Source organism: Cyrtonyx montezumae, unplaced genomic scaffold (assembly GCF_038088225.1).
Source record: "Cyrtonyx montezumae isolate F1298 unplaced genomic scaffold, pur_monq_1.0 scaffold_8, whole genome shotgun sequence".
NCBI lineage: Eukaryota > Metazoa > Chordata > Aves > Galliformes > Odontophoridae > Cyrtonyx > Cyrtonyx montezumae.
The window spans coordinates 101,537,954-101,553,708 of NW_027072089.1; the positions used below are offsets into that span (position 1 = coordinate 101,537,954).

Here is a 15,755-nt window from a genome sequence, read left to right on the forward strand (position 1 = left end):
TACACTACTAAATACACACTATCTCAGCTGGGAAATACAGTGTAAAAGGTTCATTCAACTTCAGCAATTAAACAGACACATCGTGTTAATTCTAGACCGGCCAACAAGAGACACCCCTTGCTGTAAACAAGACCTGCTCAGACTGTACTCACGACACACACGCACACAATAAAGCTGCCGACTACAACTGCAGTTGAACGGGAGGGTCTTTTATTTCCCGAGTAGATTTTGGAAGGGAACGGGTTTTTTTTTGTTTTGTTTTGTTTTTCCCTTTCTTCTTTTTCTTTTTTTTTTAATTTTCATTTTTATTTTTTATTTTTTACTAAAAAGTTAGTTTAAAACGGTTCTTGAAGGTACAAAACGAGCACACAGGATCTGGTCGTGGCGGCGGCGGGGCCGAGGGGCGCGGGGCAGCGGCCGCTCGCGCATCGCACGTTCACACGAGAACAAACGCGTCAGGACAGGCAGCGCGCGCGGTCCGGTCCGCCCGCATCCCTCACGGCACACGACGAAGGACGGGGTCCCGGGGATGGCTACTTGCTGGCGGCGGCGGTGCTGGCGCCGCGGCGTTGCTCCATGCCGTTGGGCAGGAAGCCGGCGATGATGGGCACCGGCCAGATGAGGGCGGCCACGCTCCACACGATGATGACCAGAGTCATGAAACACGCCACCAGCGTGGACTCGATGGGCTTACGGTTCATCCGCCAGCCCGGCTCGCCCTTCAGCTCCTCCAGGCTGAAATCCAGGCAGCAGAAATTGAGCGGCTCCCCTTGCAGCCAGTACTGGCCGGGCTCGGCCCCCGGCGGGTAGGACAGCGAGGAGGCGGCGGGCTGCGGCTGCGGCTGCGGTTGCGGTGCGGAGCCCCGCAGCCGCCCGACGCGGCGGCCCCGCACCCAGCTGCAGCCCACGCAGAGCCGCAAGTCCTGCTGGGCTCCGCCGGCCGCCAGCCCCAGGTGGTCGATGACCAGCGGCGGCCCCACGCGGTGGAAGGCGGCGGAGAAGAAGGCCCGCCCGTGGCTGTTGGTGGAGAAGAGCAGCAGGTCGCACTGGATGCCCAGCGGGCGGCTCCAGCGCACCAGCAGCGAGCTCAGCATCTGCCGCTGCACGCTGATATTGCAGTGCGAGTCCTCGGCGGGCTGCGGCTGGAGCCGCGGCTGCTGCTGCTGCTGCTGCTGCTGCTGCCCCGAAGAGGTGGGGGCAGAAGGGGACGGCTCTCGGCTGGGAGCCGCCGGCGTGCCCGGGCTGGCGGTGCCGCCGTCCTCCTTGCTCGCTGCCCCGTCGAGGTCCATCTCGAGGCCGGCCGGGGTGCGGGAGGAGGAGTTGGCAAGAGGCGAGAAAAGCTCCTGCTCCTCTTGCCCGCCGGCGGCCGCCGCGGGGCTCCAGCCCTGGCAGGGCGGCAGGCAGGCGGCCAGCAGCGCCGGCAGGAGCAGCGGCAGCATGGCATTGACTTAGCGCCGGAGAGGAAGGCGAGGAGGAGGAGGAACGGGAGGTCGCATGGCGCTGCCGGCTGCCACCTGCGAGAAGAGGCACGCCGCTCTCGCCGAGAGAGCGAGAGAAAGGGAAGGAGGGTGGGGGCAGGCGAGGGGGTGGGAGCGGGGCTGGGGCTGCCGCGGCGGCGATGCGAGCGAGCAGGGAGCCTCGGTGACGGCAGCGGCTCCCCCTCCCCGCCTCCTCCGCCCCCGGCCCGGCCCGGCCCGGCGGCTCCGGCGGGCGGGAGGAGCCCATGGGTCCCTTCGTTCCGCCTCTGAGAGCGGCTTCGCGGGAGCTGCCCTGCCCGGTGTCTTTTTCCCTCCCACGGGAAAAGGGGAAAAGAGGCAGTTAGGCGAACGATGGGGCGGGAGCAGCAGGTGGGAAGGAAGGGTATCTAGGAATGGAACGTACACGCTTGCACTTCGGAGGAAACGCGGAGGAAGCGTTGTGAACCCGTCGCATGCAGTGCGGTGCTCGGGCACATCTTTGCTCGGAACCGCGTCCCGCCCTGCCGGTCCCCGCCGCAGAGATTTGAGCACGGAACCGAGTGCCGAGCAGCTCGGCTGGCTGTGGGACTTGTGTGCGCCGTTCAGAAGGCTGCTGTGTAATCGAGAGCTTGTAATCGATCTACGTAGCCCGGCTCGTTTCATGACTCTGTGCCGCTGTAGTATCACTCTTGACACAGAGCCTCGGGAAGGGGCACAACGGCTCTGACACAAACGATGAGCGTTTCATAGCCCTTGCCTTGGGCAGAGTGGGGACAGGGTTACATTTTCCTGGCAGGTGTCCAGGACTATGATTCCTTTGTTTGTCTTTGCAGCCCATTTTTCTTTTTAGACGAAAAGGGGAAGAACAGTTACTAAAAATACGTCCCGAGTGGGTATGGGGCAGTTAATGTAAACAGTAAAACAGCTGCCTCGAGGTTGGCATCCCCTGTCAGAGTCATGGTGAAGTGGTGAGTGGGCACGTTCTTATTTGGAGGGAGAGTTAGTGCAATATTAGTCTCAACCATTTCAGCTGAGCAAGGGTAGTGAATGAGGCTGGCGAGTGAATTTTAGATTTGATATAATTCAACATGAATGAATGCGGTGAATCATTTTTTCTCTCCAAACTCTTGCCTGATATATCATGACAAAACACAGAATTGCTTGCTTTCTATGCAAAAGAGACCCGAGCCCCAGAATTGATTCATATTTAGTTCCAGATCAGTCCAAAGGGTGTTGTCTACCAGATGTTTATTGCTTGTCTGAGTTCTTACTTTGGCTTATTGCAGAGGAGCATGCCTGATGAAGCATCCAAAGCAAGCTGTCTGATTCCACCAGGTTTTTGCTCAGTTGTTACAATACAGTTAATGCAATTTTCAGCTCTGTTTCAATGTCTTTTATTCAAGACATCTCTGATAGTTGTCATTTGAATGTGTATCTGCATCTCTTGATGCCCTTTGTCATAGCCACAAGTCCTGTTGTGTAGCTACCAGTTTTTCCTGTTGTAGCGTGTCTGTGGACCCCAAAACAGTTGAAACGAGAGTGCTAGTCTGCAGCAAATAATACCAAAATTCTGCAACCACCCCTGTGTATAAATTATGCCTCATTGGGATTTTGGCACAAAGGACTGGAAATGAAACTGAACTTCATAATTAAGATTGGCTCCTGATCACTTGCAGTATGTGGGTTGGAAATGTTCTCAGGCAGAGCTTCAGCTCTTTTGGTCTGAACTCCCAGCGCCCAGCTGAATGCTGCCAGGGGTATTTGAAAAGATGTTTGGGGAGGAAGAATTGAGCTATCTTTTCCTGAAAAGAAAGGTAACCTGCCATAGGAGTGGTAGATCTGTTTAGCATCATTTAGACTACTGTGGCAATGAAAACAAGGAAATTTGTCCGAGGTTGGAGATGCATGGGTGCTTCAAATCTATTCCTCTTCATCAAGGAATAATTGAGCAAGTGAGTACAAGAATAAAGTGTCTTAGATCTGTAGTTGATAGCCACTGTCCAGCAGGACCCTTTGCAAATATTTAATTGATGGGTCTATCCGATATAATTAACCTTGGCATGGATTCAGTCATTCAGTGAGGTTGCAGCACACTTTAAAACTTCTAAGTAGTACACTCTGTTCTGTGGTTTCCATCCATAAATATCAAAGAACACAGTTGGTTTATGGCTGGGAAAGGCTGAAGCATAAAGAATCAGGGTGGCTAAAGGTGACCCACAAGTCAGAGACGCACCATGTTGTAGCTCTTGCAGGTTTGATGCTATGGATATAACTACGACAGTGGTGTGTGCCAGAGGTCATGGCAGCATCTGTCAGTGTGCTAGAGGAGGTGTGAAGTGGGCTATAATCATGAAATCTTAGAAGAGAATAGTAAAGTAACAAGGGTCATGAGACAGAGTGCAGAGCTGTTGGGTGCATGAAAACTAATAGCAAAGGACAGTCAGAATCTTTGAGAGCCACTATAATGACACTTTTGTGAAGCACTTTTATTAAAGCATTGCTTGTGAAATACTTTAAGATGAAATCAAGAATAAGTATTTCTGCCCAAGTGCCATTAAAACTGCATCTCCCAAGGATGCTGTTTGAGAACCTGAAGTTTCATTGCAGCTAATAGAAACTGACTCCAAGGAGATACAGATTCCAGCAGCAAAACTGTAATTGCATTCAAGTGAAAAGCTTGTGATCACAGGCACTCTTCCTCAATCGGGCAAGCTTACTCTGTTCTGCACTGAGGAAAGGGAAGAGATGAGGAATTTTCATGATAAAGGTTGCTCTTTTGAGGTTGTCATTTCTGAAAAGGGAGAGATGGGAAAGTAGAGAGTAAGGGGGTTTGGGTGCCAGATGTAACATTACTGAGGTATTTTTCAGTGGGAAGACACGCAGCGTCAATTACAGGAAAAAAAAGATGTTAGGAACAAGGAGGTATAGCAGTGCGGTACCAATCTGTGTGAAAGTGCCAGGTAAATAAGGAGAATTTCACAGTCAGCTGCTGAAGAGGGATGCAGAGTCAGGAGAAAGGAGTTGGTACTTGGCTCCTCTCAGGAAAGAGTGGTTCAGATCTGTGCACGTGGGATCCAATCATCCTGGACGTTGTTCTAAGAGAGATGTCCAGCAGAAGGAAATTATTTCTATGATGTAATTTAGAAGGCTTGGTTGGCTAACTTCTGTAGGGTATGTGGAGGGAGAATCTCAGGGTAGTCTGAGCTAATCTTATGATAGCTGTGGGATATACTCATTGAACAATGGGTAACAATATGTAGATTGCTGGTTGATCAAGGAGTTAAGGAATGTTCCCTTACTGCTTGTTGATGTGTTACTTTTATTTTGTGAGGGCAGTATATTGGAACCTTCATTTATTTCCTCCTTGCTTGGCATTCTTACGGATTTGTCAGAAGTTATTTGCAACGAGGCATCTGAAACTCCTGAAACTGATCATTGAAGCTGGTTGAACAAGTGTCTTGTTATTGCTGCATCATGTCAGATCTACCTGCAGAAAACAGAGATCGTGCACTGCATGAAACAAGCCAGCGTTCTGTAGCACTCTTTATATAGCTATCAGAAGCCCAGACAGGGAGCAGCCAAGTTGGCAAGCAGGCTGAAAACAAGGGCACAGTCTCTCCAGAGGAGCCAGCACACACAATCCCAGCAAAGCTCATCATATGAAATGCTCATCGTCTGAAACACCATGAGCAGTAGATAAAACTTCCATGCCACTCTCATCCTCAGATAAGCAAACACAGATGTCCCAGATGTGCACAGATGTGGGGAGGTGCTGCTTCTGCATACTTTTGGAACACATGCAGTATTTCATCACAGTGCGGTCAGCGTTTTCAGCTCCATCTTAAATCCTTCTTCCAGATAACCCTCACACTCCTGCCATAGGCTGTACCAGCATAACAGAGGGAATGCAGTGTGTCAACAGTGAAGGCCTGACTAGGGCTGTTCCACATATGTCAGCATATGTGGAAATGGGCTCTGGTGGGGTTCTGGGCACGTGGACCAAAAGAAAGCAACCACCAGCAGAAACCCAAATCGAGTAGTACTGATGGAGACTTATCCATGGCAATACTGCATGGTCCAATCCAGCTGCAAATACAATTGCTAGAAATGAGGGAAACATTGTTCAGAACGTGAAGTGGTATCAGTGAAGTGGTGTGGCTGCCAGATGAGGCCTCTGTAAGCTTTGAGGAGTACTTGGGAGCTCATATCCAGAACTCTGATAGCCTGTGTTGTGCTAGCACAGACTGAAAAGACTGCTTCAAATCTAGGTGTGAAATATATGCAGAGAATGCTAAAGGGAATGTATTAATAGACTTTCATAGCACTTTTTTTTCCTAGCATGCTGTATATAGGTTGAGGCTTTTATACAAAGTTAAATCAAATAGAAATCTATGCAAATAGGCATAGGAGAGATGTGGTCTGAAGATTGAGCTTTGCGTTTTCCCAGCTGAAGGTGATCTTAGTATTAGATCAGTTTGGTTATAGATAATCACAAAATGCAGGTTAGTTAGATCTAGTTTGCCCGTGGAGCTACAGATGCTCTACTTTAATTTATTTCAGTTGTAAAATGCAATATTTTTACGACAGGTTTTGACCTGAAGCAGTGTTTTTTGAAGTCTAGATCCCTGTTCATGCCTTGTTCCCACTTGGAGGCCAAATAAAGCCCTTGTTCATATGAGACTTCCTCACATCTGAACTTCTAAAGTTTAGGGAAGATTCAGCTGAACTGTAGCTAGACTATATTTATTTTGTTTTGTATCTACCACACTTGCTTATTTTAAATTGTACTGGTGGAGCCTGACTATAAATACAACCTATTTGGCCTTGTATTTATTTCACCAGTAAATCTATCCTGTTCTGGAGTTTGGGATGAAACTGGTGAATGTATGATATACTATGATCATAAAGATAACGAATCCAAATGAAGTAGTCTGTGCAGGCACAGTATACACACTGTAGGGCTTGGGACTACTTTCTTCCAGGCTCCTAAAGGCCACTGTAAGGTAGCTTTGACCCTGTGTCAAGTTTTGTGTGTTCATGAAGCACAAATCCTCCCCTGTGTTAAGATAGGTAATTCAGATGCTCTGAACTTGAGGCAAGATGACCCCATATGGAGTCATATAATCACCAAGGTCAGAAAAGGGCTCTAAGAACCTGTGGTTCTGAGCAGCCCCTATCTTGTCACAGCCATTCCTGAGGGAAAAGAGAGATTGGCTAAAGTGGAAGTTAATGCCAGTGCTGTGGAAGTACTAGGCGTGTGAGAACATTTTGTGTGATTACATATTAAATTGTTCTGCAAAATATTTGTACATAAAATAGCACTGCTTAATGACCATTTTATGAGGTTGTCTTTGGAAAATCTAAACATTTACCGTAACAACACACTGAAAGATAGCTCCCCGGAAAGCATTTAGTTCTGCAAATACTTTGAGTGTTTCCCAGGCATTTCTGAATACGGCCCTAGGGCTTGAGTGTACTGTTATTTATCTCTGTACTGGAAAGGGAGACAGGTGCAGAAGTCTGGTACTGAGCTGTACTAAGGAGGCACGGATTTGGCCCTCCTATGAACTTCCAATGTTGCCTCAATTTCTCTGTGCCTTTAAAACACAGCTATGAAATATAAAGTCATGCTGCCTATGAAGTTATGAGACACTTGGACAGCGATCTTTTTGCACAGGAGAGGAAGACAAGCTAGTTCACAGGTTAATTAGGGAGTTACTTTGCCATACTGCACAGAAGATGTGCAAACACAAAACGTTGCCATGACAGTCTGTATCCCAAAGAACTTGTCCAGAAAACAAGTTGATGAGATGCAGGGATCAAATGATGGGCTGTACTACAGATCCCAGTTGCAACTTTACTATTTTCACTGCTGCTTTTTGTCCCCAGTCATACAGGGAAGTGTAGAATAAAGTTAGAGAAGCAACAATGAAGGCTGAAATTGACAAAGCAAAGGTGTGTCCTCTGGAAGATTAAGAAATATCAGGAGTGGTATGAAGCGGGATTGAATTGTGAAGGGCCCTGGAAATTATAAAAAAAGTTTGTATATGGAGCAGTGGAAGAGAACTGTGACAGAACTGTGGAAAACTCAAAATAATGTGCCCAAATAAATGAACTTTAGACAGTTCCAGGTGCTCTAGACAGAGAATAAATTGCAGTAAGGAAGATGCACAGGCTTTGGCTGGGAGCTTTGGCAAAACAAGCTGAGAGGAATTGTAATACTTTGTAGATGCTGCATGAGACAGATCAGTGACATTTAAAGCACAGCAGTATGAACATCGTCAATAAAATTAGCAATGAAAACTAAATTCCTCCTTGCCTCCGCATTGTGCATCTGCACCTTAGCTTTAAACTCTCAGAGCTGCTCTAGCTGGTGGTGTGATCTGCACGCTGGCCACATGCATGACCTTGTTTGGGAACTCTTGTCTATGAGACAGTTTTCCTGTCTATCAAACTGGGAGATGAGATTCATCTACCTCCATGAGTCAGCAGAACCACATTAACTCTTTCTGGCAGAACCAGTGCCAGAGAGTAGGGCTGAGTCATCCAAGCACACACAGCAAATCTGATGGCTTGAATTGGGAGGCAGTCTTCAGAGGTCAACGAGAAGGTGGTTGTTTTTTCCTGTTCTGTGGTCAGTCATCACTGTGATTTGCAGAGAGCAGATTGAGTTTCAGCTGAAAAGAATGTCAGCCATTTCTGGGTTAGATAGCATTAGGGTTTAAAAATATATACGTATATATATTCTTCATTTTTGGGGAACTCTCTATTTCACCCTACTTGTAATGGCAACAATCAGTATGAATCAATTGTCTGAGCTTTAATTAGGAGCTCAAAACCCAAGAGTAGCACTGAGGCTTTTCTGTTATACCTCTGCTAAACTTGATGGAAATCAAGGGAGTCAGAGATTTAATTTCAAACTTCCAAGACACTTTTGTCCTAATCCAGCAAAGCCAGTATACGAGCAAGGCCACTGATTGGTTTTGGCAGGACCTTTGCACTCTTAAATGCCATTATGTACAATATCGGGGACCAAGTCCTTAATGGAGGGGTTATACAAGGTATGAACAAATGCAGGTTTGAGCCCTTAAATCTGATATATGGAACAAGCAGCCAACAGGGGCTTTTCAGAAAGAAAATTTTCTATTTTCATGCAAATGTTCTCAATATTCTGAAGCAGAAGTAGATAGAAAATACACACTGTACAGACATCTTTCTCTTTAACAGATTGATTTTCAGTCAACATTACCTACTCATTCTGTGAAGTAATAATCTCAGAGCAAAGAAGAGATTGTAGCCCCTGAAGTTGTCTGCCTGGCTCTTCAGTGACCAAGTTTATAAGAAGTGACTGAGTTTTTACTATACGTTGGCTTGATTCTGAAAATTAAAGAGGGACACACATCAGCCCTAAGATGTGTATCTTAAGTTAGACAGTGGGATCTCTTGATCATGCTGTCATGTCAAATGCTGCTGTTACTCATATGTGAATCCATCACCCACATCATTGCATTTGTCCTTGGCTCTTTTTTTCCATATCAGTGTGGAGCACACAGAGCAGTCAGTTGCCTTTTTACCTTCTCAGAAAGACTGGCATGTGGTTGTCTGTCAAAACTGTATGCAGGCTTCTTGAGTTCTAGCTATGAATTAAGTCAGTGTTTCTCTTCTATACCCATATGCTATGGATATCCAGAGTTATCCTTTTGTAGTTGATCAATCTCCAACAGAAAGGCCATGATCCCCTGGCTTCCAGGTTCTGGTGTACACTTCCCAGATCCTAAAGACTTGGATATGAGAAGGTGACATAGGTATGTTTGTTCCTTTGGTCATATTTCATTCATTGTGGTTAGATAAAACCACAGAGGTGAGAATAGGATTTAAAAATAATCCCCTGTATTCTTATAGCAAATCAGGAAAATATAATTAGTGTCTTTGGGCTTTTCATGTTCAGTGACAGTCAAGGAAGCTGACACCAGTGGACCACTGGAATAAAGAGGACAACCTAACGGAGAGGTTGTAATATTTTAAGTAGCCTAATGTCATACAAGAATATAATTTCTATTGTATTGTATTGTCTATATATGTGAATATTCAATTAGCTTTCATTCCTGCTATAAATACTCATGAGGTAAATTTTCCTTTTCGTGCCAGATCAATACCATCTGCAAATAGCAGGTTAGATCAGAATCTGTTTTCCCAGATTTACTGAATATATACATGTACAATGCCAGAGGAAAAGGAAGCATATTTCTCTCTTTACAGGGAAGCAGCTTGCTTAGAAATCTGCAATATTACCTGAACATTCTGTTCTGGAAATTTCAAATTTAGAAATTCTTCAATTTCCTTCCCTTTAGCTTTTTTTTCATGCTTTTTTGTTTGAATTTGATTTGTACCTCTTGACACTGATACGTGCTGATACATGATGTCCTGCCAGTCCATTGATCCAAGTTTTTTTTGTTTCTTTTTACTGTGCAGATGTCCAGTCCTTACTCAGAAGGCCAGACCTTGATTCTCATGCTTAGAGGTCACAGAATATTCCTCAGACAGGATGTTTGTTGTTTTTTTGTTCTTGTTGTTGTTTTTTCCCTGAACTGTCTGAGCCAGTATTGCCAGTCTTCCTTTTCTGTGATTTGTAACTACCAGTTCCAAAAGAGTGTAACTGGGACTTCAGCTTAGATGTTTTTCAGCATGTAGAATGACCAGTACAATTTATTTTCACTTTCTGCCAGCAACTCTACTTAAATGGAAATGCTGGGGAGCTGGTTCCAGGAGGCAAGGAGCACAGTCTCAGTTTAGGGACTTTTTCATCTCTCTTTATTTCTCTGTGCTTCTCACATACAGAGAGATTTGGTTTGGTATCTTGACAACGATAAGAAGGAAGCTGCAGAACTATTGAGTGAAGGCAGTTGCTCGTTAAACTGGTAATTGTGTCAGATAAAATGCAGAGCTTAGTGTCACGAGTAAACCAAAGATTAAAATAAATAAAGATACTCCTGTCTCCAGAGAAAACCACTTTATTGTGACAAAATTAGGGAGTAGAATGGAGCATAATAAATCTTAGTCAGACTGCCAAAATTTTGGGGTTTTGTGTGGTTGGAGGAGGTGAGTATTAGGCTCTCCAGCAGTTCTTCCTCTTGTCACATATATAGCTGGTTTTCTCTAGCGAGTTCGCAAACGCTAATGTTATTTTTGTTCCATAATTTTATACCCTTGAGTTCACACATAAGGAACAAAAATGAGTTTAATAAACAGGACTTATTAAGGCTCTGCTGATCAGCGAAGAAGAATGTGGTTAATAATTCAGCATTATTTTATTATTCAAAATAGTGTCTTTTGTATCAAACATTTATATGATACGTTATAAAGATTTTCCCAATGGTAAAAAAAAAACAAAAAAACAAAAACAAAAAAAAAAAAACAAAAAAGAAAACCAGATTATATAATTTAAGCAAAATTACTCATGTAATTCAAATCTGGGGTTTACCTGACACAAGACCCTGTGACAGTCCTTTGTACTGGAAAGAAATTTGACATGAGAGCAGAACTGGGATTTCTTGTATGACTGCTAACAACAAAGAGAAGCTTGAGGTGTGCTCACAAATGGGATCTTCAAAGGCAATGTCCAAAAATAGTTTCAAGGCAGTGGAGCTTCTTGTGTGAAAATTCTTATTTACTGTAATCAGAACTGGTTTGGACCAAGGCCTCTTCCACAGACAATTCTGACATTAACTAAGTGAATATGCTGTCATCCTGAAGAAGAACTGAAAAGTAAAATTCTTCAAGTTATTAAAATTCTGAAGACATTTGTTTCCAAGCTATCGTGGTTTGGATTTTAAAAAGTTAGCTTACTATCATTACATCAACAACAAAAGCTACGTTCTGCCAACTGTATTATCTTGATGAATTTTGCTAAGACTTTCCATCAAATTAATGTTTCAGATGTCACATATCTGCAATATTCTGTTATATATTATCTGGTATTATTTAATACAAAATATAGAAGATAATGCACACAGAAGCCAATATCAAGCAGTAAGATCAGAAGTAGTTGTGTTTTATTGAATTAAGCATTTCTACAAGATCACAAACAAAACTATGAGAGTGAGAGGGTTATGTCATCGAAAACAAAACTGGAAAGTGACAAGTTGTCATAGAATGATTTGATCTTGACCAAGCTACATTTTGTGCCAGCGTTACAGATTTAAATACTTAATAATGCTGCACTGGTTATTAGTACTTCATGAAAAATTGTTTATAGAGGGTTTAATTCTTGGTTGTGCAGTTATGGTCAGACTCTTCTAGCCCTTTTAATGTACTGTTTCCAGTGTGCCAGGACTACAAAGAGACACAAATATGGATTGTAAACAATTCATTCCAAAGGCTGGATTTTCTTCTGAATGTGGTGTTTTCGTCAACATAATCCTGTTGATTTTGACAGAGTTGCTTCTCATTAAGACACATGAGACTGGAGACCTTGAGACCATACACTTGATTGCAATATGGCTAGGTACCTCCTGAAATAGTGGTCTCCATTATTATGTAGTAGATTTTAGGTCATTTTTTTCACCTACTAGAAACTGTTTTTGAAGTCAAATTCATTGAATAGGTATTTGCTTCACAGAAAGTTATTTTCTCCTGAGTCCTGAGTTGTCAGCATTGAATGAACAGATACAATAATTGAGCACTGAAGAAGATTGTTATCTGAAATGTGTAACCGCAGCATTGCTGCATCTGGATCCATTCAGCTCACTGCAAAGAAGTTACATACAGCACTTGAAAAGCTTATGAATAGTAACTCTGGCTGTGGTCTCATGTTTAGATAATCTACTAAACTGTTCTAAGAGTTGACAGGATATACTTGAGGCAAGATGACCCCATATGGAGTCATATAATCACCAAGGTCAGAAAAGGGCTCTAAGATCATCCAGTCCAACTACGTACATACATTTTACATACATACGTACACATATTTATGTATATAAACAGAACATAAATACATGTCATGTTTACAATCTGGACTGAATATGAGGCACTGTCAGAAACATGAAATAAAGCCAGATGGTTCAGTCCATCACAGACATTCTTATGTTCACATGAAAACTTCTCTTTTCCCATTTCTCTCATTTTTATGTCTCCTCTCATTTTCCCATTGTGTTTTCTGTAAAAATCAGACTCAGGCATGCACTGAGAAGTATTCAAGCACATTATAACAATAGAGCTCTGAACAGAGGGCAGTTGCTATCTGTATGGGAACTGTTGAATCACAGCCTGAACCACTGATGGATCACCTGAGGTGAGCACTGAGTCAGCCACAGGAGCACAGGTAAAGGCAATGCACCTGTGTGACCGGAAGGGATGGAGTCTGGCTCCACCTCTCCCAGACCCCATTTAAGGGCTGACCACAACTGGGGATCTTCTGTAGAGTCCTAGGTGAGCCTTGACTGTCTGTGACAGGTGAGCCTTTCCTTATTTACTGGTTGTCTTTAAGCCATCTGGATAAGCCATACAAAAATATACTGTCCACCTTCAGTATTTTGTGTGGGTACTATTCTTCTGGATTATTTACCTGACACTAACCCTTCATGTTCTGTCCCCAGAATGATCTAGTGGATGGGCCATCCCCCATAACTCTAGAGTGAATCCTAATTCTTTGATTAATGTGACTTATTATTATAGGCAAAACAGGTTGATTTACTCTGCCGCTGCTTTCTCCATGTTTGACCTATGACCACAACACCTAGGAATGTGTCCTGCCTTTTGCTCTGTATATGTATATGGAATCACAGAACAGCATAAACTAGAAGGCACCACTGGAGAACACCTACTCAAAGGTGCTCCAGTTTGATCGAGTTGTTCAGGCATGCGTAGTAGTCAGATTTTGTGTAACTTCTCCACAACCTCTCTGGACAACTTGTGCCAGTGTTTGATCACAGTAAAATGATTTTTCTTGTATAGAGGCTGCTCCATAAGTAATCACTTCTACCTTATTGTGGTTGGCCCACAATGTCAGTGGCAGATATTAGCAGTATGGCAGTGGAGGTTAAACCTTTTGCCAATATTCCATTACATTTTGATGCCATGGGACAAATGGCAGCAGAGGGGCAGTTTGACAAATTGGCATATGACATGGAAGGGTGTATGAAACAAAGGTGTGGAATTTAATTCCTCCATGCAGAAAAAAGGCACACATCGACACTCATTGATATTTGATGAATATTTATGCAGTCCAGCCTGTGAGATATGAGCACGATGAGGCAGTGGGTCACGCATTTCAGCTGTGGTGACAGTCACATGAAAGATATACTGTGTTCTGGACAGCCATTCGCAGCTGGTGCAGATTTCTGCAAGTGCTGCATGAAGCTTCTAGTTCATCGGTGAAAATACATTGCTAATAGTGGTGACTATGTTGAAGAACAGTGTGTTGTAGCTGAGAATTTGCTCTATCAAATAGTGTTACTGTGCTCTTTATACCTGTTGTAGTTTCCATGGAAATAAAAAGGAGATTACTTTCAGGGTGACCTACATATTTAGCTGAAATTTCCTGTACTTCAGTTTGTACTTCTTGTCCTTTCCCTGCATACCGCTGAGATACAACTTACTGGATACTGCTACAGCACCTATTACCATGGGAATTAATCTTGGTGGTATCTGTGAGTGCCCCTGTAGTCTAAAAAAAATCTAGAGGAATAACAGGAATAGTTGTGCAGGATTTCTCCTCCCAGCATTCCCAAGAGGCCTCCAGTATTTTAGTTAATTTGAACAAATTATTCCTTCTACACCCTAGATGTTGGTCAAAATATGCTTTACAGTTGATGGAGTGGTAACTGGGAATATCACCACAGAGGAATGGCAGGACCTCCTTGGTTCCTGGAGCTCATTTTGTACTATTCAAGGGGGGGTGGCAGTGAGAAAAGGACAAAATGAGACTCAGGCATTGGAGTAACACTCCACTTTGGGAGCTGTGGTGCTCTGCAGGACTGGATTGGCTCACTAATCTTCTGTCCTTATCTTTTGCCTGAAGTTTGCCATAAAGATGAAACTGAGCTTCATCTGTCAGGAAAGAATGAAATGATCCCTAAGGTTAGCAAAGTGCTTGCAGACCCTTTGGGAAGAAAAGTGCTATGTAAATAGAAGCTGATTCCTACAGGTTATTAATAGATGTATCTCAAAAGTAATGTGCAAACTACAAAGGAAGAATCATTCTGAATTAAATTACCATAATTTTTTTCATTGCTGTCTCTTTTCAGGAGACCTGGATAATGCTGCTAACAATGACAGGTTGAATAAGAGACAGGGTTTGTGTGGGCCAGAGGTGGGAACAGAGCAGACTAATTATATCTTTTTTAACCTTTGCATGCATCTGGGACTGGGCAGGATAAAAAATGAATTATGTAACTAGCAACCGAGCTGTTATCCCAGTGGAGGCTGCAGTTATGCACAGGTCATTCAGAAACATGATTGAAGCTGTCCCATTTTTTTCTGGATCTAAGTACTTAACAAATCATTAAATAAAATGGTATTTTTATTTATTTATTTATTTATTTATTTGCATACTTAAGACTTATGTAGTTATCCCATGGACAAACCCAAACAGATTAATCTTATTTGCTTTTACTTTAGCAATGCAGAAGGTGAAAGGCAAACATTGATGCTATTACTGCAAGTAGTATCTTTCAGTGTGCGGTTTGAAACATCCTGGGTTTAATAGGTTAAAGAAGATGACACTGCTGTAACAGTCACTCAGATGTGTCATTTGAACATTTTATCATGTGATATTTATTACACTTCTAATATAAGTTGTGATATGAAATTTTGTTCAAAGGTTGGAACCTAATGGAAAGGTGTGAAGGGGCCTTTGATACCTATATCTCTCAGCAAGGTAGCAGATATCTGATTGGGAAGAGGAAGAGCCTCTTTGTCAGCAGCCATAATGGATGAACAGATACATTTGTTCCCATGAAATAAGAAGTATTTTCTCTCTGATCCTAACTTTCTTCCCAAAAATTCAAACTGCAACTCAAGCTCTGTGATCTATTATTGATATCCTATAGCTCTACCTCTTCAACAGGTTTATGAGAAAAATTGAATTCATATCCCAAGAAAAGAACTTGACCCTTCAGTGCTGAAGTTTCTCCAAACTGTATTCCTACAAATTTTGCAGCACCATCTGTGTCTCACAACAAATTAAAGTTCTCTGTAAGATACAAAGGGCTTGTCATGAACACTGCTTTTTATGTTACCTCATAACAGTTCAGTTAGTTAGTCCCTTTCCTGGCTGAGCTTTTGGGAGCTGAACTCTGG

The 15,755-nt window shown here is 43.3% G+C and overlaps 1 protein-coding gene across 1 annotated transcript; it reads right to left on the bottom strand.

Moving 5' to 3' along the window:
* Positions 1-447: 447 nt before the first annotated feature.
* Positions 448-1,578, bottom strand: TMEM158 (transmembrane protein 158). The gene has a single exon (XM_065752458.1). The coding sequence runs from the start codon at positions 1,437-1,439 to the stop codon at positions 534-536; it is 906 nt and encodes a 301-aa protein (XP_065608530.1). The 5' UTR covers positions 1,440-1,578; the 3' UTR covers positions 448-533.
* Positions 1,579-15,755: the final 14,177 nt, after the last annotated feature.